Source organism: Oenanthe melanoleuca, chromosome 2 (genome assembly GCF_029582105.1).
Source record: "Oenanthe melanoleuca isolate GR-GAL-2019-014 chromosome 2, OMel1.0, whole genome shotgun sequence".
NCBI classification, from domain to species: Eukaryota; Metazoa; Chordata; class Aves; order Passeriformes; family Muscicapidae; genus Oenanthe; species Oenanthe melanoleuca.
Window position 1 is genome coordinate 24140700 of NC_079335.1, and position 25612 is coordinate 24166311.

General features: G+C 37.4%; 1 protein-coding gene across 1 annotated transcript in view; it reads left to right on the plus strand.

Moving 5' to 3' along the window:
• Positions 1 to 25612, plus strand: part of TRIQK (triple QxxK/R motif containing) — a 60406-nt gene that overhangs the window by 28837 nt on the left and 5957 nt on the right. Inside the window, exon 4 of the mRNA XM_056485425.1 lies at positions 16423 to 16508. Coding sequence (XP_056341400.1) covers positions 16423 to 16508 — 86 coding nt within the window. The remainder of the gene's footprint in view (positions 1 to 16422; positions 16509 to 25612) is intronic.

Below are 25612 nucleotides of genomic sequence, written 5' to 3' on the forward strand. Positions count from 1 at the left end.
CATGGTCATGAAAAAAGTGTACTTTATCCTTGTATTTAAAGTATTAAAAGTAATTTATCCTTGTATTTAAAGTAATGATAAAAAATATTAAAGCCATTAAGTAGGGTACTGGGGACAGTGAGTTTGAAGTACTGAGTACTGTTTATCTCATCTGTGTTTAAGAAAGATGAATTGAAAGTGAAAGAAATGCTGAGAGAACTACTAGGGAAGACCAAGAAGAGGCTTGTTTAGCACAGCTGAACACAAATTAAGACAAATATGGTTCCTTTTGGAACTTCCCAAGTAAAGACATGGGAAAACCACAGTCCATATATATCCAGTCTGTAACTGTATAAATTGTCCATAAAGAAACACAACAGGAAACAGAAGGCAGTTTCTTACCAATAGGAGATTCAGCTTCTTGGGTAATGTCATATTGGTAGGCTAAAGAAAAAAAAAATACCAAAACAAACCAACCAAAAAAAACCCCAAACTGAAAGCTCTAGCTTGTTTTCCAACTGATCATTTTCTATGATCAGTTTTAAAGAAAACATGTGCCTTCTCTAGCAAAGCACTGGATTTCAGTAGTTCACCAAGTCCTTCCTAGTCATATGTTCCATATGGACAAAGTTTCACTGTGAAGTGGAGCAGCTTTCTGAGATATTTATAGCTAGAGAATGCATTTGGAAGGATTTCCATAACTTTCTGACTGAAGTTGTACTTGTGGAAAAATTAATACTGAATATTTTTACCAAAATTAAGATCTCAAGAGAACTGACAACATAATCTTGAATTTCACAGGCTTTTTCCTTTTTTTTTTTTTTTTTTTTTTTTCCTGAGAGAACATGAAATTCATACTGAAAGGAAAGAGAGATGAGGGAAAAGGGACACATTTTGATCATAACCTAATTTTGTTTTTTAGTCCCTGTGCACTCAACACAGTGTGGTGAAGCTATCACAATATTTCCACAGCATCATTTTTTTTCTGTTTGTTTTGGGGACTTCTTAATAAATTATTGAGTATACATTTGGTGTTGCTGCATTTCTTGTTCTTTGTATTACAGAAGTGCAGTACTTAACAGTCTAGTAGTAAGTCTATTGTGCAATTTATCAGAGGATCCCCAGTTGTACATCTTAGACAGAACTTTCCTATGTTATCCATTGTTACCCTAGCTGCTACAGCATGTCCTAATGGTAGGATGTGACACAGGCATTTCTTCATCAAAAAACCTCAATGGGAAACTAGAAGGAGTTTATACCACATACTTCTAGCAATTAGCTCATCTCCAGGGAGTGACAGAAAAGCACATAGTCTGTAGGTTGACAAGGAACCTGGGAACATATTTTATTTAGTAAGTGAAAAGGAAGATTTTCAAACAGTTTACAGCAGATGCCAAAGGTGGTGGCATAAGGGCATGGTAATATGTTCTGTCTACACTGCATGCATCACTGACTGAGGTGCTTTCTTCAAGTGGAGTTTCCTTTCTCCACCTATTTCTTTATTACACAGCATATGCAAAATCAGTCATTTGCCAAGTATTATTTCAACTTAGTTTATCACATTCTGAAAGAAATCCATGCATCCATTTCAGCATTACTGAAATCTTCCCCACAGAATTGCTCAGATCTTAGAAGTGTGTACACAGGTATGGGGAACATTGGAAGATCTCTGTTCTCAGTAAATCTTGGAATAGGTTGAGATATTGGCTGGAGTGGGTTGTAGCAGAGTAAAGACCTGGAGTGGAAAGTGATGAAGGCATTTGTATGTCTGTGGACTGTTGGTCACTAACATATCACACTGGTGTGTCCTCTGGGGCTTCCATTTGAACAGTGTTTGAGCTCAAATGTTGTAGTAATACTGTTGTAATAATTTAGTGTTGTCTATTCTGCATTTGCAAAAGCCCTTTGCTAAATCATTAGAACTTGGCATGGTGAGGTTCACTGGCTTTTTTGGCTCTAGGAAAAGCATGTCTATCACAAGAACCATGTTGTTACTGAAAGTGATGCTGTGTCTCTTCTGAGCTGTTGAAAAATGGGCGATAGGGAGGGGGTGTGGCTTTTTTTGTTGTTCTGTATTCTTATACCTTTCTATCTATCTATCTATCTATCTATCTATTTATCTATCTATCTGTCTGTCTATCTATCTATCTATCTATCTAGTCTGTCTATCTATCCATCTATCTGCAAAATGAGACATTCAGAAAAACATTTCCTTCCAAATGTGAGACAAAACCTCTAGGTTGCGAGGAAGTGAAAAATTACTGTGAAAAAGAAATGCATTGACTGTTTTTTACTCTGCATGTTATGTGTAATGGAAGTGTCCTTTCTGGTGTTTTTAAAGAACAATCAGCCAGATTGAGGAATGTCAGTAGAGGACCATTCAGAGAGTTTACAAATAAACCCTCATCTGCACAGATCAATGCCTGTCCTGTCTGCTGGGAGCCCACCTGGAGATGGGGATGGGGGCTCTCTGTGCTGGTTTGCATCAGGACTCTCTCACAGGAGGGGGAGTTGAGCAGAGGCCAAGTCACTGCCACTGAATGTGCATGGCTGATGTTCTGTCTTCTGTCACATGCTGGACCACATTAGGTGACTAGGCAGAGGGAAGGCTGCGGGTGGCATGTGGGACCTTTGTGATCAGAGCAATGTCTACATACAGTTTCTGAGGAACAAAGCACAGCTAAAATTCAGTTTTCTGCTTAATTCTCTTTCATTTTGTATGCTTTTAATTCCAGAAACTGAAATTGCTTTGTCCGTAGGTTTATAAATATTTAACACACATTTTTAATGAATAAGAAATTGAATTTAAGGGTCAGTTGCAGATTCAGTTACTTTTTCAGGTACTTGTTTAATTATTTCTCATTATATTTGTAAATGTAATTTTAAAATCTTTAAAAATAAATTAATATAGGCCATCAGAGAATCATCTCTAATAGATAACATTCATGAGTGTTTTTTACTTCTATTATACCATTAGACTAGCATCTCAAGAGTTTTTGTGAGTACCAAAGTCTTGCAAGGAAAAGAGATTTCCCAAGGTCATACGGTAATTTTGTGGAAGATTCAGGAATAGAAGACTCCTCTATGCCTTATCTGATCTAATCAAATAGTTTTCCAGATGGTAGAATTTTTTCTTAACAGTCTTTCTGTCTTTTGTATGTTTTGTACAAGAAACATCATACTTAAAAGATCATCCTGTGGAATAAAGATTAGGAAAAAAGGGTACTGGGAGCAACCCTTGATTCTTTAAATAGATTGCCCTAATACATGCCTTTCACTATTCAAATCATTTATAATATAGTGATGTTCAAAGTAAGGCTATTATAAACCAGCTGATTTTATTCATTAAAATATCAACAGAGCAGTGATCCTGATGAAAATGGTGAAATAAAATCAAAGGGTCGCTGATAAAACTATTACCATTGCTCTGATGTCAGTTATTGGAAAAAATGCAACATACAAGTTATTTGAAAAATTTGTATTTCTAAAGAGAAGATTTGAAGTAAAGCTTAGTTGTTCTTCACTGTGTATTTTAGATTGCAGTATTTGTGAGGGATTCCAGACATTCACCTGTCAGGCAGTAAGTCCAGTTCCAAAGTTAGGAGCAAAATGCCATTAGTTTACTGTACACACATGTGTAGTTCATTTTCTGTGAGCCTTCAGAAAGGGAAAAAGATGGAGTTGAAGGTATGAAAAATTAAATTTAGAAGTTAGCCAGGCTCCTCTATCCTATTATCTTAACACCCATCTCATCACTGACAGGAGCCCAGTTTGGCTGTTGAAGGTAAAATTCTGTCTCCTAATATGCCATCAAGACATTATTACACCTTTAGTTCTCAGGTCCATAAACCATTACTCTGGGTGCTCATAAATATGCATTTCCTTTACACTTTTAAGTAAGCTGCTATTGCTGTCATTCACTTTTAGTTAAGACCTGTCAGGTGGTGTTTCTGTTGAAGGAAAGAAGTTTAAATTATGGGTGAACTGAAGATATGTAGTTCTTAGGCATGCTGAAATTATGAGTGAGTTGGAGAGATTATTCCTCACAAGTAATTTTAGGATCCCAAGGGATAATGGTGATGTGTACAGGAGATGTTCCCATCTTGGCTAATTCCATTAAAAGCTTCTGATTTCTGTATTGCTGGAGTGAGACTCCAAAAATCTGCATTTCTATCTTACATAATCACTGTAGCAGTATCCTGTAGCATCCCCCTCTGCTGTGACTGCCAGTGCATTGACTTCTGGAGTGACAGTGACATGTAGGTCTGACAGAGCATCCTTTGCAATGTGCCTCGTTGAAGTGAGAACTGCAAATGCTGTCAGTACTACTGGAAACCTTTTACTTAGGCAGAATTAATAAATTACAACTTGTATTTTTGGATGGCCTTGTTATATACAGCTGGTCCAGAATGATATGGCTTACCAGTGTGAAATTACTGCATCTTGGAAGACAGCATTCTATTTATTTTCAATTCTGAGAAAAGCATTATCCACTGGATAAGACACTGGATCAGAAGTTTAGGCATTTGTGCCATTCTTACAGTGCCTGACTTTTTGTCACTCAGACATTTTCTTCCTTTCACTTTCCAAACATGGTTATGATTATCCATAGGATATCCCCCTGAGCTCTTGAAGGTCTTCTGCTCCTAGGTGAACAACATGAATCCCATAATTGTACTAAAGCCATGTGTGTTCCCCACAAGTTCTAGCTCCTGTCCGTGTTTGGTTCAGACCTGGGGAGCTTTTCTTTAGAAAGTTGTGACCAGTGGTGAATTTACGTAAACTTGGCAGCAAACTCTCAGGTTGACATTAAAAGAGGTTTCTGCTCAACAAAGCAGATGTCACAGAGAAGTGACCCTAGCTTCTCCTGAGCTGTTCTGTCTCTGATGCTCTGTCCCTGGTTCATCATGCAACTTTGTTGGTCTTTGTTTACTGCAAGGCTTTGTTTGTTTTTTCATAAAATCAGATACATGCTTTAATACTGTTCAAATAGTGCCATCCTGTTGTGTGTGAGAACGAAGACTGAAGCTGATAGAAACAGATGCGATGTGGTATTTGTGGTGAAAGTCCTGTGCTGTGTTTCTTATGGCCTTATCTGCTCGTGTTTTCCATGCCACCTCCAAGGCCTCTCTGTTCCTGCTGGGGAAGAAGAAGGTGTGAGTGACAGATTGTGTCATTCCCCTCTTAGACTAGTTGTCACTATCTCTGCTTTAAGCAAAACCCCACAGCAGAAAGGTTGGTGAGGTATTGTTGGGGATATCTGTGGCTCCTTGAAGGGTACTTGTGGAGAAGCATTAGACATGGGAGTAGGGATGACTCCAGGTTCCTGTGATGCCACTGTGTCACTTTCCAGGGACTGGCCCCAGTCACCTAATAAGGTTGGATATGCCTGCTAGTGTGGTGTCAGCTACAGCAGAGACACATCCTCCTCTCCTGAAACACCAGTGACTCTTTATCCTGAAGGTTTAATAGTGTTGCTACAGTACCCGGTGATATGGTGCTTATTGAAGCAACCATTTTTGGGAATGAGTTAGTAGTGTTGTCTGGCAGTAGCATGATACACACCAGAGTAATTAGGAATAAATTTAAAATTACTGATAATGAAGACATTTTTCAGGCAGTGTTTTGGTCCTGCTAATTGTCAGAGATGTGATCTGGAAGAATTTCTTGATGGTCTAGGGCTGCTGTACAGATTTTCCTCAGTGAGGAAAGAAGGAGGGTGGCATCCTTTTGACCAAGATCCTTTTGATCCTGGTGCTAGAATCATATACAAGTATGTTGAATTTTTTCCTAAAAACATAATCCAGTGGGTATCTGACTTTTCATTTATTGATTTAGTGATTTTGGTTGCTCCTGGTCTGTTCAAGGTCAAAAGACACTAATTAATATGAGACAATGGTAGAAATTTCTGACTGTAGTTGAAGAGATAAGAAGAGCAGAGAAGATATTTTGTGGAACATCTGTTACATGGATATGCTTTATTGTGGGCAACTGAATGGCATGACCTGGTCATCAGTCTCTATATTTTCCTTTGTCATCTTTAAGTGTTCTCAATAGAGAGCTATTAGTACTATTTTCTACCTTCCTGCCTAAGCACAGGCCAGGGTTTACTGGAGCTAACCTCTGGTAATTATAAAGCCAACATCACAGTAATAAACAGACAGATGGAATATATAATATTCATAAATTATTGAATGCAGCTTCCTCATCCTTCACAGTAAGTTCTTCAGGATAGGTTTCTTGTGAGGAACCACAGTCCAACAAGGAGATCAGCAGCAGCCAATGTGTTTTGTCAAAGCAGTTCAATTTTCTCCTCTGACAGGGTGGCAAACTTACCATTTGATGGGGAAGAGGAAGAGGTGCCATTCATCTTGGCCTTGTCAATGTATTCTGGTTAACAAACTAGAGATACATGAATATGAAGCTACTGCAAGATAGGTACCAAACTGTTCTCAGTAGCTACTAGTGGAACCACAATGGCCTGTCCTGGACCCACTATTGTAATTGCCTCCAGTGGGATGATGAATTTAGACTGCAAATTATGAGTACCAGTATGAGAGGCAGATTCAGTTTAAGAAATCAGTGAAATGGCTTGGAAAAGTAGAATACAATGCAACAGAAAAGGGGCAAGTTTCTTAATTATGGCCTAAATATTCAACCTACAAACTGAGTAAGTGTAAGAAATGCTTATGCAATCATCTTGGAGAAGGGGTTTGTAACAGAGAGTAAATAGAGACACAGGCAGACTGATTGAGTGTGTAAGTCCATACATAAAAGATACCAATAAGATCTGTTTCCACTTTTGGGGGGGATATATCACATTTCCTCTATTTTCAGCCAACCAACCATTAATAAAATCAATGTAAGCCAAATTGCAGCTGAGTTCAGCCTGAATCAGAGACAGACTCATTGTGTTCTATCTCTCTTACCACACCTTATGCTGCCTTTTTCACACATCTTATCATCAAAGAAATAGTATGATAGTTTCTGTTGCCAAAAAGTCATCTCATCAAATGGTTGATAAAAATATAGCTCTTAATTGCATTGATAGTGAGTACTTCATAGAATCATAGAATGGTTTGTGTTGGAAGGGGCTACATCTCATTCCAACCCCTGCTTTGGGCAGAGACACCTCCCACCAGATGAGGTTACTCAGTGTTTCATCCAACCTTAATGGGCATCCACAGCTTCTCTGAGCAACCTCTTCCAGTGCCTCACCAACCTCACAGCAGAGAATTTTGTTTTCTAAGATCCAATCTAAATCTCCTCCCTTTCAATTTGGGGCCGTTCTCTCTTGACCTGTTGCTATGTGCTCTTGTAAATAGTCTCTGCAGTAGTAGTTTTGGTTTGCTTTTTTCATTTTCAGAATTTGTACTAAAATATGGTTGTTTATATGAAAGTGTAACTGTGAGCAGTTGTTCCATAGCAAAGTATTACAAATGTACTCAAAACAACATGTACAAAGTCATGTATTTATATTATGTAGGTGGAGAAGAAAGAAGCAAAATATCCACCCAGTGATCTGTTTTGAATTAATTGTGTTAATTTATTTTTAAGAAAGGTATTTAATCTTTTCATAGTTGTCTGTTTGAGTAGGAAATGTTAAGGAGGTTGTTGGAAAAGTTAATTGAAGAGCTGCTATCATGTGTGTGGAAGCTCCCTTTACATGGAGCCAGTACTTTTCAATGGCTGTAGGCATGTACCTGTTGGACTTAGGCACAGTATTGCAACAGATAGTTTAGCACTGAAAGGCATGAAAAAGGACTGCCTATCAAATGGTATAAGTAAGCATCAATATTTTAATGCTGTTCTTCAGATCTTTCATTATAGTCTGGCAGTTAATTGAGTATATTCTACAGGTATTGAAAACAAATTGCCTAAATAATTAGCTGATTTTAAGTATTGTTTTTATTTGTTGTTCTGTACATTATTGATAGTTGGTTTCCTGATTTTATTTTCTTAAATGCTTTTATAGATTTATAAAATATTCTTTAAATATCAGAAAAGGTGCTAATTTAAATATGTTCTTGTTACTTGTTACAATCAAAGTATGTCAAACACAAATTTTTAATTTAAGCCTTTCTTTTAATGAAATGCTGGTTTTTATGGCAACTCTGAAAATTTGAGGGATTTTCTGCTTCCAGTCAGAATATTATATTTAACAAATATTGCCAGACTTCTGGTTTGGAATCAGGGAAAGATAGCAATAATTAAATGGGTATATTTTGGTGTACTTAAGAATGCATTATATTTTTGGGGTTTTAAATCTTGCATGCAGCGTAAAATGAAGTTATTCATTTTAATGCATCCTTCTTGTTGGCTTAAAGCTGAAATATAGTTGCTTGAAAATTAATTTACCCCTCATGAATGACTGGTTGGATTATCTTTGCAGCATTAAATGTCAACCCTGAGCTCAGAGCACATTGTGTCTACAGTAAAAAGTTGTCCCTGAGCACTTAATGTTGTGTTAAATGATGATGTGTCCTTTGCAAATGTATTATTAGTGTCAAGCTGTTCCGTCTCTCAAGATTGAAAAATGGTCAGTGATTTGAGCTGCCATTAAACCTGAATAAAATAGAGAGGCTGTGGGGGGTTTTCATGCCTTTTCTGAGTACAGACACACTCTTGTGTAGGTATAAGACATATAAAAATCTTTCTGTTAACCTAAGACTTCAAAAACTCCCTTTGGAATCACAGCAATTAAAAATAAGAAAATCTCACTTCTTCTCAGGAAAAGAATGGTCATTGCATTTATCTGTGTGACACTAATAACCCAAAACACAATAATAAATACTTGAGAGCTTGATCTTTTTTCCACAGATGTGAGCTAGGGCTGTGTTGCCAATTCTCAGGTTATAAAACTGCTAATGCTATGTGGTTTGCCAACTGATTTTTACTGAAGTTAGGCCTGAAATTCTCATGGAATTTTGCTTTTCTGGGGTTCCTCAGCATTCTGAATAAATCCTTATGTAGAAAGAAGCAGGCATGTTGAAGATGTGTTCTGTGAGAGCAGGGTTTCACAGAGTTTCACTGGATTGAGGTAAACTCTGTTTCTCAGTGAATATACAATGACTGATTTAAAATCTCTCAAAGATCACAGAATGAAATACTTGTTTGTGCTCTTGCAGAGGCAGGTGTGTAGGTACTTCTGTGGTTTTCAATGGTGTTACAAAGCACTTCAGAAAACACTTCTTTCCCCATGCCAGCTCCTAACTTGTTGGCATTTAGAAAGGCACTTAAACAAAGGTTGTACTGCTATGTATGAGATGATAGAGCTCAGTTTTGAGCTCATACTCAGTTCTTCTTACATCCCAAGGCATGTAAGAAAATAAATGTTTGTCTTTCCTCTTACTAAAACAAGCTACTCTAAGGTTAGGGAGTTGGTGGTGGTGCAAACTGATTTGAACCTTTTAGTCCATTGACTTGCTGTTTGCAGACCCTACTGAATTCCTCTGGTGCACTTTAGTTCCATTGCAATGGTGACACTAAGGTACTTCAGGCAATGTGATTTTGTGACTAAATTCTCTCTCAGCTGTCAGCCATTTAGCTGGTTCCATGGAAGTGGTTCCCTGACAGTTGTAAAGGGCAAGTGCCATGCATGTGCAGAAGGACATGGACATACTAGAGTGAGTCCAGTGAAGGGTCAGGATGTCCATCTGGAGCACAGGATGTGCAAGAGGAGGCTGGGAGAGCTGTCTGGTCAGCTTTGAGAAAGCTCAGCTGAGATCTGTCTACAAGTACTTAATAGGAGGCTACAGGCAGGGTGAAGCTAAACTTTTGTCAAAGCACAAAAGGCAAGTTAGAACATGAATATTCTCTGTAGTTAGGTGAAAAATATTCTTACCAGAGGGATAGCCAAATGTTTGAAGAGTTTCTTAGGGAGGTTGAGAACCTCTACCTTTGGAAATACTAAAAACTCAGCTGGATAAGCTCAGACAGACCTGCTTCCAGACTCACTGGAGCTGAATTTCTGGTTGAATACCTGGCTCTGTTCTGAGCCAGTGGATGGATCACAGGACCCCAGGAATATCTTCTAACCTAACCTGTCCCCTGAGACTGTAGCTTAAAGCAGGACCATAGCTGGTACATCAGAGCAGTTCTGAAGAAGCATTTTGCTGATTGTGGCTCTGTAGCACTGGCATGGGAACTGGCTTGGGAACCACCACGTCAAAGCTGAGCAGGGGTGGAATTCAGGCTGTGATTTTCAATGCAATTTACAGTCCCTTCATGGCTCTGTGATTTTCTCTCTATAAGAATAGTAATACCCAAGATAATTACTTCAAAGGTAATTCGGCCATGTCTGTAAATGTCTTGAATCAAGATAAAGTCATGTAGGAGCAGGTTCTTCTGCTCTGTTTGTCCCTTAGAGCTATTTTCTTAGTTCATATTCCTTCTGCTTAACCTTAGAGTTGAAGCCAATCCACCTGACTTGAGTTCTGAACAACTCTAGTTGTTATTGACAGTAAAACTGGCAGCACCAGGGAGCTCTTTAGGCTGTGCTAGGCTGGTATCACTCACTCTTTGGAGAAGTCTCTCTATGGGAAGTAAAGAGAGACTTAAACTAGCATTCACCTAAAACTGAAATCAGGTGTAATGGCTGTGACCTTGTGTGTCTTGCATAAAAGGAGGTTGTGAAGGATGGCATGGCTGAACCTTCCTCCTCTTGGGCCTTTGTCCCTGCTAATGAGATCTAATTCTCCCTTACCCCTGTTACTGCAGCGAAAAGGATGGGATGCTCTAAGTCAGGTTGTGCAAACCTTGAAAAGACCACAAGTCCATTTTCTTGTTCTGTTTGTTCTGTGAGGTTTTGTGGAGGGTTCCTGGGACCTTCATTAATTCATATCAATAATCATAATAAACCAATTGATTTCAGTTTAACTAGGTGTGTGGTTTCACACTTGCATTTTATCAGTAAATCTTGCCACAATCTGTCTCTAGTTTCTAATTAGATATGCATATATTTTAGTATGGTTTTCAGTATCAGTTACAGTAAGGTGCTTTAGTTAAACTACTACTGGTGAGTGAAATTTACCCTCTAGTTGTAGTTTTATTGATTCTTAAGCAGTACTTTAATATATGAAATGGATTGCTAATGTATGGAAAACATCTTACTAATGTTTTGAGTATGACTGTAATGCCAACACAGAAAGATTCAGGACAGCAGTTTCTTGGTTGTTACAAATTATAGTGAAAGAGTTGAAAGGAATTTTAAATCTGTAGCATTGATTAAAAAATTTAACTATCTGGCAGGTTTTTTGGCATGCGGTAAATAACTCATCTTCAAATTATTTGTCTGAGTAATTAAATTTAGATTGCACATTTCTCATTTCAAATATTTTGACTCTTATCTATTTGGTTTTCCATTGTGGCTTAATTGGTGTGGTCTATATAAACGGACAATAAATTTATATACCTTTGTTATAAAGATCAGTCAGTGAATAGAACTTGGTATTCATCCCAGACAGAATTATGATTGAATGTATTTGCAAGATTAAAGCACTGAATTTACTTCTTTCTAATTAAAGGCAATTAAAGATTTGCAGACACAAATAAAAGACAATGAATTGAGGAATAAGTGTAGAAGCAAGTCCATTTGCAGGTGAAAAGAAGTGCCTTTGAAGCAGAACCAGCTGTATTTTCATTGAAAGAATAACAGTTTAGGAAGCTTTTCTGCATGTGCTTGCTTGATAGCATAATGTACTCATAAGCAGCTTATGCAGTACAGTATTCAGAAAATAGCAGTGCATTAATTTTTAAAGTAGCAAATGCAGGCGAAGAGCAATGCTGCCACATGATGATAATGAAGGTGGATATTGTAAAGTCTGCTGAGAGAAAAGAAAGCAGGGAGCTCCTGAAATGTGAACATTTATAAAACAATAACTAGATATTCATATGATAATAAGCTTGGACAGCAGCATCAACAAAGGCCAAAGATGCAGTCCTGTTTCTGCTTAAGCTTGATGAATTGAAAAGCAGAGAGGCAGTCTTTAGTCTGTTATTCAATTCCAGTAATGAGCTATTGTTAGAATGAAAGAGTAAATATCTAGAAGGGTTGGAAATAATTTTTTTTCCTTGTGAAGTTATTCTGTAGATTTTTTCATGTAGTGTCTTAAACAGCAGCATCTTTAAACACAATCCTAAATGTAGTCAGTTTTCTGAAATACAGTGCTCAGCATGCTGCATTCCCAGTTTCATGTATAAAGGAGCTTGGTATGTATGCAGAAGTACAGTGTTATGCATAACTACCTGGTAGTGTCACAGCATTTCTGTAGACTAAAAAAAATTAACCCAGAACTTAAATGAACTTGTCTAGCTTACACATATTATTTAGGTTTTTTGCATTTATCATCATGTCATTGGAGGTTTAATTAAAAAGAGTACTGAATATACAAGGTCAGGTCATCTCTAATATGTTATTAAAATTATTGAATAGAATAGAAGATTTATGGGATCTCAATTTCCCTTGTAAGCAGAGTTAAATAAATCTTGCAAAATCCATAGATTTTTATTCCTAGTAACATGAAGACAAACTCTCTTTGCATATTGTATGAATCCCTAATATCCACTCTGAAGGAGGCACCCTTTGTCATTTGTCACAACATAGTTGTTTTGCTAGCAAAAAAGCTCCCTTATCTTCACACTTTTCTCATACTACAGTTTGTAAAATACAGTTTGTATTGTTACAGTTTGTAAGCTAGTCTTCATTTCTACCTGTGGAAAGTTTTCCAAACAGGACCTGTAAACATGGCATAGCTCAGTTCAGGTGCTGCTGAGGTCACTTTGCCACCAAAGGAGTGGAAAAGAAGGATGGAAGGAAGGGACAAGGTGCAAAGTGAGCTCTGTGGAGCTTCTGAAAGGCAGAGGCTCCTTCAAGCACTGAATGGGAAGGTGGATGATTTTTGGAGGCACTGTCAGGAAGCAGGACAAGCAGAGAGCTGTACTCAGTAAAAACAGTTGCCTTATCATGGAGTACTTCTCTGGCCTTAAGAAAGGAAGTGATGGACCTGAAAAAGGAAAGAAGTGGTGCATTTGTTTAAAAATAAATAAATAAATAAATAAATAAATAAATAAATAAATAGCAGTAGTTATAAAAATAGTTAAGGGAAGCTGGTGCTAGAGTTTAGAGTTTGAGAGATGACAAATTGGTAACAATAATGACTAGTCAAAGAGGCAAGGATTTTGTTTAAGTAATAAGAAAAGCAAGATTTGGTCTGGAAATATTCCAGTTGTATCTTTTTGGCTTCTTCATGCCTTCATATATTCCATCATGAAAGCTTGGTGTCTCAGATGGGCATTGGATAAAGGAGACAAATGGGGCTTTGTATGATGAGTCTGTCTCAACTGGCTTTGATGATCATTTCCTGAGAAGAAGAAATGGCTTCAAATGATGACTCTGGCAGATAAATGTACAGGACAGCTTGCAGGATAAGTAAGATAAAACTAGAAGACATTGAGAGTGTGAATATACTTATCCCAACTGGTTGAATTTGCAAGCCCAAAAGAAGGGAGGCTGTAGGGAGCCTGTTTTACTTTTTTCTGCTTGTTTTCCAGCTGGTAATGATCAGTATTCACGTGGCAGGAGCTTTGCATTTCATTGTTCTTTATAGTCCTGTAATGCAGATGTCTTTCCCAAGGCCTCAGAAAGTTCACATGTTTTAAGAGTCTTTTAGTATGATTGCTGAGTCTGGTTTTCATTACAAAGAAGTCCACAGATGCCCTTTTTAAACTTTTACACTTGGGGAACTCAGACTGTTTCCCTACTGTACTTTTTCCTTTTGGCTATTACATTTAGCAAGGAGAGTGGTAAATTAATGGCAGGTGCTTGGATTTGGAGAACTACCAGTTCTAGAGTCATCACTGAAATAGCCTGTTTGTTATAGGAGAGTTAGTTGTTCATACCAAACTTAATATAAATCTGGAAGTATTCTCTAGGTAAGTAGAATCCAGTCTTAGCTGTAGCCATGATACTGGAATAAAGAGTAGCAGGATGCCAGAAACCAAGGCAAAAAGCACCAATAAGCTTTCTCATTTGGATGGATAAACATGAATCTGCCCATACATGTATTTCACAGACTGGGTCTTCCATGCAATATTTGCCCCAGCTTGTGTGACCTCCACACTTGAGCTGTGGAGTAGAGGAGGGGGAATGGCAATGGGAGGAAAGGGAGGTGGGATTTACTGGCTGTCTTGTGTTCCATTTCCTTCTGGACCTTACCAAGCTTTCTAGTTTTCATTATCTAATGTTGTTGCATCACTGGAAGGGAAATTTCTGACTGTCTTGTTTCATTTGCCCCTGATGGAAGAGTAGCAGACCTGAATTATGAGAACTGAGATTGAGTTTAGCACTTGTCAGTTATATAGTTCTAAACAAAGATATTTTTAATGCTTAAAAAATTTCAGATTGATACATTTCTATCGTTTGTTCACAAGTAAGAACAGTTGCATCACTTAGGAAAGTTGGCTCCCAACAAACAAACAAAAAAATTCAAGGCTGGGGTGTATTTTTATAAGTAATAATCTCCTGACATTTGTAATGGAAATTCTGAAAGATCTTTTTAACTATTTCATGGTGAAAGTATGAGTGTGGGACTTTAGGGAGAAGAAACACATTCTCTCTCTGGCTGGATTCATCTCATGACTTAGCCATTTTTGTGGTTTCTGGAAGTCTTTCCCCAGCTGTTCTAAAAAATTACTGTACTCCTGATGCATCCTATTACCATGTATTACTGACTTCTGAAAAATAATGCTGCAGTGGTCATGTCCTTCTAGTAGGATGTATTGACTGGATGAATATATTGGAGCATCTGATATAAATCATCTTTCTGTCATCCCTTCTTCACTCTGTTTTGTAAGTTTCTTTGGATATATGCTGCCTTTTTTTTATTCCTAATACGTATGGTTTCAGTTATTTTTCCATTTGTTATTGAGTGCATTTAAGTTATTTCAAGTCTTCTATGAATAATGTCTGACCAAAGAATAGCATGGATACTTTCACAATATATAATCCATAGGGCTGAGGAGAGATTATACAATGAAAGCAAATTTGTAATGCAAGTTCAGCATTCATGGTATGCTACACAGATGATCTCTGTATTGAGTATGAACAGGGTGATACAAGGAGTAGACAAAGTCAGAAGTGTATTTCCATGAATCCAGTGTATCACTTTAAGAAGACAATCACATTTCAGAATTTCATCACTACACTATAATATCCCAGTTTTCAAGGTAGCCATAAAATGAGAAATTTGCATTATTGATCATGACTGTAAAATCACATCTGTGTGAAAAAATGGGATTTTTGTAAGCAGAACCACCGGACAAAGTTTAAGAGGAGAGGCTAAACTATTTGACTGTAGCAGTAATGAAAGCAATGTACAAATACGTAAATTTAGTGATTTGAAAAAGGACAGACACTCTGCTTTAAGCATTATAGTTTAGCTTTGGAATTAGGCATAAAGAACAAAAAAGTATGTATGCATTAGGAGGGGAAAAGATGACAACGACTTTTTTAAAAGGCCAAAGCAGTTGTACTGAGGCTCTGACCCTCTGAAAAGTTTCTTCACAGATTCTTTTTCTTTTGTGACTGTGTCTGTACCTTGACTTATGTTACCTTAAAGAAGCTGTGGTTAATAGTTCATAATACAACACTAACAGGCCTTTCAGACACACAACTATCCCTGAAAGATACCAAGTGTTTTATGCTTCATTATTGAGATAAATGATTTATACTATTTCTACAATTTCTGAATACTTACACGTCCCCCTCTGAACTCAGTTCATAAAGATTCATAGTAATCAAGCCCTGGGCTGCACTCTTTGTGTCTGCAGGAGATAGTCCCTGTAACTTGTAAAAAGTTAATCTAGAAGATTTTGTGTAATGTATTTCTACAAGCAGATGATGTCAAGTAATGGTTTTATTAGCATTTACTTAGATTGATCTCCATATCTCTGAGTTCTGATGCCTGCAAATAATGTTCCAGTTCAGAATTATGAACATTTACATTCATCAGAATGTCTTGTATTGCACATTTATATGTGCATTAGAGATGACTAACCAAGAAAAATTCTAATGAAAATTTTTGTTTTGATTTCAAGGAGAGAGAAAAACCATAATCTACCTTTAATCTATTTATTTGCTGACTAATTCCTATGGAGCAATTTATTAAACATTGTACTGGTGGATATCTATCCATACATATATTTTGATGTCACTTTGGAGTAACAGGTTCTACACTGATTTGTTGGGTCTTTTTTCTGTCACTGTCAATGTTAAGCATGGTTGTTCACAGATAGAATCCCTGTGTTACACAGTAGCTGTTGTTTAAAATACTGGACTGTGGGATGTTTTTAATATGTTAAATCTGACTTTTCAACTGAAATAAATGTTCACGTTCTTTATATTATTTTTGCATTGTTTTCATTGAATATGCTTTTTTACTCTAGGGAAACAAGATTATAAGAAAACCAGGCCTATGTTAAGAGCTACAAGATTAAAAGCAGAGGCCAAGAAAACTGCACTAGGCGTAAAGGTAGAGAACCTCTTTGATAGCTCAAACCACCTTTGTGTTTGTTTCTTTTCCCCATAGATGTACTGTGTGAATATTGATTTCTGAGAGAAATTGTTTATGACACTTCAAAATCCAAGTAGAATGCTAGAATCTAAAATATTTATGATTAACTGCTTTTACTTAACCCTAAAATGGCTTGAATATTTGAAGTGCTGAAAGATTTTATGTAGTCTATGTCCTTGTTATGATGCATGCTTACTTTAAGGTTTAAAGTACTGTGTGCTTAGAAAATTGATGGTATTAGGGAGCCTGTCTACACACAGAACAAATTCTTTAACTATTTCATATAGCTAGACAAATTGCAGTAAACACTTCCCATGTTCCTCTTCTCATCCTATACTAGTAGTAATTTAAAGACTGGATTTGTTAAGTATTGTTAATTCTCAGTATTATTGTCTCAGTCTGCATCCTTGTGTACTGCCTCTCACTTGGAAAAGGAAGGCTTAACTAACAGCAAAACATATGGAAAGGTACTAAACTTTATTTTGAAAATGTTCCCATTTCAGGCAGGTATGAAGTATAACAATTTTGATCACAGTTGGGAATATAAGCAGGGAGGAGAATTAGAAATATTTTCTGTTATCTACTATCCAGTGTGCCATCAAAATGGGATATGTCTGAACGCACATTATTTATGTTGTCTCCACTATTTTTTCCTCAAACTTAATTTTTAATCTAACTGGTACACTATTAACAGAAGGGTGAAACCTGAGGAAAATAAAAAAGTGGATCCATTAACTGGATATTCTAGTAAAAGAAACTTCAGAAATGTTAGAAGGAGAACATTTTCTTGTTTCTGGCAGATGAGAAATCAATTTTTTCAAGTTATAGCTTATAGCAAATGCCAAGGTATTACTACCAAGCTGTAACAGCTGTTAGGCTGCCAGATGATGTATTTGGTTGTCTTCCAGAATTTGCTATTATAATCACGAAACAGTGCTTTCTTTTTGCTCCTGATTGCTGATCTCGATCAAGCATTACCGTGCCATGCAGTATGTTTTCACAACATAATCTCCTCAGTTAGTGCTGTGTGTCAGGTTTTAATGAGAAAAAGTGGATTGCCTTTTTTGTTTAAGAGATAGATTATTAACCTTTTGAGTTCCCTTTCCTTCATTTCTTATTAAATTTCCTTTTTCTTTCCATTTTTCTTTCAATGACGTGACCTTTTAAAAGTGATGTTCTACTTGGAGACTTAGTGTGCAGCCTAATTCTTTTAAAATGTACACATTTTTGCATGTCTTTCACAAGTGAGAAGAGTATGAGATTTGGTCCTTCAAAACCTGTTTCATTTCTTTATTTTCTTAAGTAATTCTTCCCTAAAAATGAGGGTGAATGGGAAAGCATATGTGTAGTCATATATGTAATGAAGATTTAAGTATTAGTGAATAAAGGACTTTTGCCATCAAGGTGCACATGTGCTCTTCAGGTCCTGAGTGGGGGTGTTTCTGGGATTCTCCTAGTTGCACTGTGTGATGTCTCAGGTCTACAATTCTGCTTCTGCCTTAAAAAAAAAAAAAAAAAAAATCTGGCTGTAATACATTTTTGTGCTTCTGGACCTTAAAAAAAAAAGCAAACCTGGATCATCCCCAAACATATCACAGTAATTAGTTTTACTTCCAAATTGCTGAGAAAAGCTGACAGAGCTGAAGCAAAAAGAAGGTAAGTTGGGCACCTTTCCTTCAGGGATTTTCTGTGGGGGAAGGAAGGCAGAACTTTTGACTGCATCTTTCTCACTGAGCCTGCTTAATACCAACAACCTCAGGCTTACTAAATGTTACATTACTTCTAGCAGAACATGGGCAGTTTCTGTAGAGTCTGCGTTTCTGCTGACAGAAATGCGCCTCTTCCCACCCTGCAGTGACAGCTCTTCACCCTGCTCAGTCCCTCCAGCAGCAGAACTTCACCATGGGCAGCAGTAGCTCCTGGGAAATCTCCTTCCATACCCCTGGAGAGGCTGCTTGCTTGTGAAGCCCCATAACCTGCACCCCTCCCTCAAGCATGGCTTGTTTTGCTCAGTCCAGCTGTCCAAGTGCTATCTCCACATCTATCCTAAATACTCCTCTGTTGTCTTCTGGATAGTTTTTGAAGTAATTCTTGATAACTTATGTTTGGAATGATGGCAACTGGCAGGACAGCAGAGAACAGTTTGTTCTTCAGATCCCTTGACCAGTTGTCCCAAGACCCTGAGGTCCCACTTGACCATCCTTGGTCTTGTTGGGACTTTGTATGTGTCCACTTGGAAAACCAGTGGGCAATAGTCAGTGGGCAGTGCCAAGCTGGGAAGTTTCTTGGTGATTTCCCCAAGGCTAGCACAGTCCCTATGGGCTGGGTCCAGCTGGCATGTTGGGCCCTCCTTTCCTCTCAAAGGGGAGTCACCAATGACAACTACCCTTCTTATTTTATTAATTGAGGAGGTTTTGATGGGGATGGGGGCGGTAGATTGCCCTGCCCTAGGCCCCTCCAGCCTGGATGGATCTTCATCCACTTTCTCATTTCCCTTGTTCTCAGATTCCAGGGCCTCGTATCTGCTGTTTAAGGGCTCCTGGAGAGGTGAGGTAGGTCAGGAGGGAATTCACCTGCCACCCCATGCAGAAAACCATTTCCACTCCCCACTATCTCTTAAGAGTTCCTCCTTTTCCCTGGAATGAGTAATGGTGATAAACAAAATGATTCACCTTCCAAAGGTTTCCAAATGGATTTTAGTCTTTTTTTGTTATGTAGGCCCTAATTCTGTGCTGTAGCAGTTGATTAACTTCAATCTGTGTTGAAAGGAAAAAAAAGTGATATAACTATAATGCAGTGTAGTAAGTAGGCACTTTAAATAGAAATGTCCAAAGTTCTTGTAAATCTTTCAGAAGAAACCAGACACATACATGGTTTGGAATGTATTTTATTTGTGTATATACATATCTGTTCAGTACATGATGCAGTATGCAGCATTTAAAAATAAATTAACCTTTTATTATAAAAAGTTAAGTTGAAGCTAATAAAAATATTGTAGAGGAAAGATAAATAGAAAAGTATAAGATCTCTGGGAAAGGGAGTAATTTTGTAGTATTTTTGTAGTAATTTTGTATTTGTAGTTCTGTGAAACACAAACTCACAACAAACTAATGCAATAAGCACCATACAGCCACTTAAAACAATAGGCTTTTTTATGTCATTGATAACTCTAGGGTTGTTTTGCATTAGTGTCCTGAAGAATTTACATGTAAACTAAGACTTAGTGTAGTATTTAGGGCAGGAAAAAAGAGGGCTAGAATATAGTGAAGGGATTTTATTCCTTAATTTCTACGGGGATAATGAAATTCAATTGTGTATTTCACATGAGAGCTGACAACATTAGCTTAAAAAAGGCCCTATAAATGACATAAAACTTTTCAGAACCAATCCTCTAGAGATTCTTCACATTTCATTGCTGGCATACTAATTAGCTTGTCTTGTCAAACTTTGATTGCCTTGTCATTTTAATGCAAGGTTTAAAGTAACAAAGTTTCTCTCAGTCCCTGGCATTTAGTACTTTTTAATTTCCCCAATGAGGGATTTTTATCTGTGTTGATAATGTCAGAGAAGCAGCTGAGCACTAATAACTATCCAAAGTTAGTTCAAGAAGGGTGACCATGCTAGTACTTGGTGTGTCATATTTGCTCTTTAAACATGTTTAAAGATTAAATATTGTAGCAGAGCTATTGTACTGGCTCTGTTTGTCTATGTGACACTAATGTAGACAGTGCCAAAATATATTGTGTCTTGGAAAAGCAGGACCCTGCCTTGAGAAACAGCTCCAAGAGAAAGCAGTGTGCTATATGTCTCCTGGTGTTTGGATAAGACAAAATTCTTTGTAGCAGTACCAAAAAGGGAGCCTCTGAACTTTCTCTGGGTCATTTTGTTGGCCCCCACGTGGGGCTTGTGCTGGTGGAAGCCCAGCTGTTCATCCTGACCAAGTAGAGCAGGAAAGCCTTTCCACCACTGCTGCTAGCTCTGCTCTCGTTGGATGAGGAAAACATGCCAGCAGGAGAGTGACAAGCAGAAAATGGTTTGAGAAGGTGTGGAAGGTTGCACCCCAGATAGCTGGAGTTTGGTATGCAGAGATTGAAAGTTATGGGAGTTCTTGGGGAGAGATTTTTTTTTCACAGGCTGCAAGAACAAATCAGTGGTCCATGCAAAACATGATGATTTTTTTTCTCTTCTCTAAATGTAGGCACAAATCTTAACAGTAGTGTTTGCAAAGTACTTGCAAAGACATTATTAACTGGAGAATATCACTCCACAGAGAATTAGCAGCAACACAATACATTGATTCAGCCAAGGAAAAAATGTTTCCTAAACAAAGTGAGAACTTGCTTAAATAGAATGTCTGTCATTCTTTTGCATATCTGCTTAATCTGTTGTGTAGTGAGATACCTCACTATGGAGATTTTATCTCATCTGGAACAAGTTAGATAGGAATAGATAACAAGACATTTCTCATGTATTTTAGCCAAGAATATTCTCCAGTTTCATATTGTTCATAATCTACTAAGTTGGTCTACTACATTTGCCAAGATGCAGTTTCATAGCTTTGTAGAAATTAAGGCCACAAGAGACTATTAGATCATTTGATCTGCACATCTGTATGTTACAGATCATAAAATTTCATCCAAATACTTTCTGCAAAGTCTAAGCACTTTGTAATGGCCAAAATACTGTGTCTTCAAACTTATGTATCTCACAATATGCAGAGCAGCTTAATGTGTCACCAGTGAATAAAGTGTGATATTCCCAGTTATCCCTGTAGTCAGACTTTGAAATGAGAGGGAAAGGAAACAACACATACAAAGAGAAGAACAAAATCAGACCCTTGCCTCACCTGAACACCTAAGTGTCGTAATCATGGTGGTTTGACATGTGAAGAAGATGCACCAAGCAAAATCTTCAGAGGATTTTCTGTATCAGCTTGGAGCAGTAGCCCAAGCTACTCAAGCCTCCTTATGTCTCTACTTAGGACCAGTCTGTAGCAGTTCAAAGAATAATCAACAACAGCAAAACCATAAAACCTAGAAATTAATTTCTCCAATACAATTGGAGGAAAATGTCAACATCAGAGGACTTCTGATGCTATATAAAAAAGTCTGATCAGTTAAACATAGGGTTCTAATACTTTTGATAACCTGATTTTTCAGGGGTTCAGAATGTAGAGCTGACCATGGAAGTTTTCTGAGTTTTCCTAGGGCCCTGAAGGAGAGGAGCAGTGATGAGAGCTGAATTTGCCAACTCCTGGCAGCCAGGTCCTCCTTTTCACACAAGTCCAAGTTGAATTATTCTTTGTAATTGCTAATTAAAAATGTATATTTTAAGAGAGATCAGATGATAAAAGACTGACATGTGTGGAAGTCCATATTTTCCTGAAGAATGTTCAATCATTCTTGCTCCTAGAAAATGGCATCTTACTTCAAGACTGAACTTGTCTAACTGCAGCTGGGCCTTGAAAGTTTGTTGTAAACAGGATAAAAGGACCCCACACTGTGAAATGCTTTACTTATATACAGGTGTATATAATTACATGCTGTAACCAAGCTACCTCTCATTCTTCTCTATGATAAAATAAATACTGGTCATCTCCCTGCTGGAAATCTCTCCACCTTTGTACATCCAGAAATCACACTGAGTTACCCAGGAAATCCAAAGACCTTCTAAGAGTCACAGTTTTTCAAGGCAGAGTACCCTTTATAAGTACTGTCTGCATCTTTGATACCTGTATATATTATTTTGTGTTTAGCTGTTTTAAAATGAATCCTTTTGCTTTGTAGGCATATAGCCAGGTGATTTCAATGACTCTCTAATAGCACCTTGTTCTCATTATTTGAGACAACAGTGATCTTTCTTCCATCTGAAATTTTCACAGTAAAAAATTAGAGCCTAAAAAGTGTAGATAAAAGTTCATAAATTACTTCTGTTGCCTTCTGTTAGCTGTAGAATGTCCTGCATTAAGGAAGTAAACATTCATTTATAAATATGATTTTGTTGAAACTCTAAAACACGATCACAGTGAATATCCACCTAAAGTCTTCAGTTAAGAACTATATGAGATAAAAAGATTGTCAGTTCCTATATATTTATTTTTACAGCTATCCTTGATCAGCATGATTTTCTTTTAGTCTCTTTCCAGAAAGAGCTAGGGAGAGTTTAGCATTTCAAAGGGAGCAATTTGTGGTACTCTTTCACTTAGTTTTAAGCAGGTTACAGGTAAAAAAGGTGTGAATCTCTTTGAAGGACAGTTAAAAAACATGTAACCCCCCCGCCTCGACATTTCCTGGAAGTATGATATTTCTCTAAATGTGTAGGATATGATGCTGCCATACACAGTGTCCAGATTTGTCTTATCATAGCTAACATTTTTTCCTCATCCCTTCTCCTGATTAATCTAGTTTAGATCCCAGCTCTGCCACTTGCTCGGTCAGGGTGAATTTGAGGACATAATCCAATTATTTTGGCATGAGAGACAAAAAACTGACCAAAAAATGATAGGAGAATTAAATCTTCATTATGCTGTAATGGTATGCATTTCCTTTATGAAAAGTTTCTGGAAAACTTACCAAACTGAAATCAGTAAGGTTCTACATATGTTATTCTACATGTAAGAGGATAAAATAGAAAAATCTGTTACTTTTTAAAGGCTTCTATGACTGTACTTTGGGATTTCAGAGTAGGGATGTTGTTTCCTTGTGTTCTGTACCATGACATAAAAGGAAAAAAAAAAAAAAAGAGAAAAAACCCTCTGATCATTTTAAGTTTATTTCTATAGGACTTTTTCTCTACTCTTTAATTATTCATGGTGAAATCCTTTGAGTAAATGGGTTTTGCAGGGGATGATGGGGATGATCCATAAAGTGCAAGAGAAAGGGAGCTATATATGCCAAGCGGGGAGTATTTTAACATTTCATTTCTATGCATGGCTGAAAATACAAACAGCAAAGCCTGGAAAGTATAAAACAAATTAAAATGACAATATATATCTGTTGTTGCAAATGGAGTACAGCGGTGTAGCATCTCATTTGCTATTTACCTTGCAAAATTTATGTTTATAAAAGTTCATAAACTGGATGCAATTCTTAAGAGACTGCATATCCCTTGCTGAGAGCCAGATGTCCTTTGTAAGGCCATTTATTTTAGATTTTTGTTACTCTGCCTTTTTCAGTAACTCAGATCTAAGTTTCTTGCATAATTCTCAAACCTGGAGTTTTAGAGACTTTTCTTTCCCAGGCATAATAAATACTGATCCACCCACACAGTTCCTAGTGGCTGTGCAAGGAAAGTAGTATTGTTATCAGTGTTACTCATTGTGAAATTTAGGCAGAGGAGTTAAAGAACTTCTGACAAGTAGTTACTGGGCAGCCTGAGAATGAAACTCAAGATTTTCCCCATTCCACTTCCTTTGACACAAATCTTTAATGCAGAGGTTTCTGAAAAGTTTGCTGCTGCTACCCACAGCATTTCATAAGAGAGACTGGGGAGAAGGGAGGGGAAAGGTAAACCTATTGTGAAACAGAAAGCGTGGGAAGTGTGGCACCCAAACAAGAGAAAAACTTTTTAATACTGGAATGAATTTGCTCTCTGTGTCAAGTGTGAACGGGGCCTGCATTGTACGGATTTGTTGTCCACTCTCCTGAGCAGATGGAGCCTGCAGTTGTATGTCACTTGTTTATTACATCCTCTTAAGATTAGTAGCTGTGTGGCCAGATGGGTCTGGGAGCACAGCTGTGGATACAAGGAAATAAATGAAACCTGTCTGATGCTGCCGTGCCCTTTTGTGAGATACTGACATGTTGCAACTGCAACAAAGCAAAAATCACTTTCCTTTAATATATGAGTGAATTAGATGTACTTTTTGAAAAAATCAAATCATGAAATTGGGAGGATGAAGTTCAGAGCATGGTACAATTCTAAGAGGAAAATGCAGTTGAAATCTGTAGCCAACAGCCTCAGAAAATTTGCAGGAGCAATTTTAATGTGGTAAAACAAATCTAAAGTATATCTCAACCATTCATATAAAATATAAAGCAAAGGTTTCTATAGAATAAAGAATATGCTCCTATAGAACATATGCCAACTAGGCAGTAGTATTTCAAAATTTATTAGATGGCATATGTTGAATTATTGATCCAACATTCTGATAAACTATATAATGCATTCATGTAAATGCAAATTAAATGCTGTTCTATAGAAGAATGCCAGATTATGGGCTAGACTTTAAAAACTGAAATGCACAGTTTTAACTCCTTCATGTCAGTGGACACAATGCTGGTCACCAGCCTAGAGGTGCTGGGTAGGATTAATCCCACAGTGCACACAAGAGGTGCCATTTGCACTCCCTTCTACTCTAAGGGGAGAAATGGTCGTTTTTGGGAAGAATTCCTGGCCTTTCTTAGAGGACACAATGAATCTTGCACCAAAGGCAGACAGACTCTGTCCTTGGACAGTAAAGGGTGTCTTGTTGTCTTAGTTCAGTGTAGGCATCTCCTTTCAGTCCCACTGACACAGTAGGTTCAATGTGATGTCTTCTGTACCAATTCAGATCAGTTGTTATAAAATCGCTGAACTTTTTTTCTTCTCCCATTTCAAATGCACATTGGGATTGTTCTGATGTGATTGTTTTATAGCTTAATGTGAAGCTGAGAATTGGAGGGGAAGTTTTGCTTCTCTCCTTACAAGGATAGTGGGGTTTGGAGGTGCTAACTAACCTTTGGAGAATCTCGAGTGCACAATTTTAAAAATTCATCATGATGATCAGGAGTCAAGCAGTAGATGTTGTTAGCTACAGAGTCATACTTTCTGTGAGCTGAAGGGACATAAGGATTTTTCACAAATTTATCTTTCTTCTTTCATTGTCTAGCAAAATGAGAGTCAACACTATTGGAATTGTGCTGTGCCTTACAGAAAAATAAACACTTTAAAATGTGAAATACCGTTTCTTTGAAAGTAATAAAAATGAAAGAAATATAGGAAATAAAAGAAAAATAAAGGGGATGATTGTACTATAATTAAATTTTTACAAAGTCCAGCCTTAATATGATAGGCAGTCACAT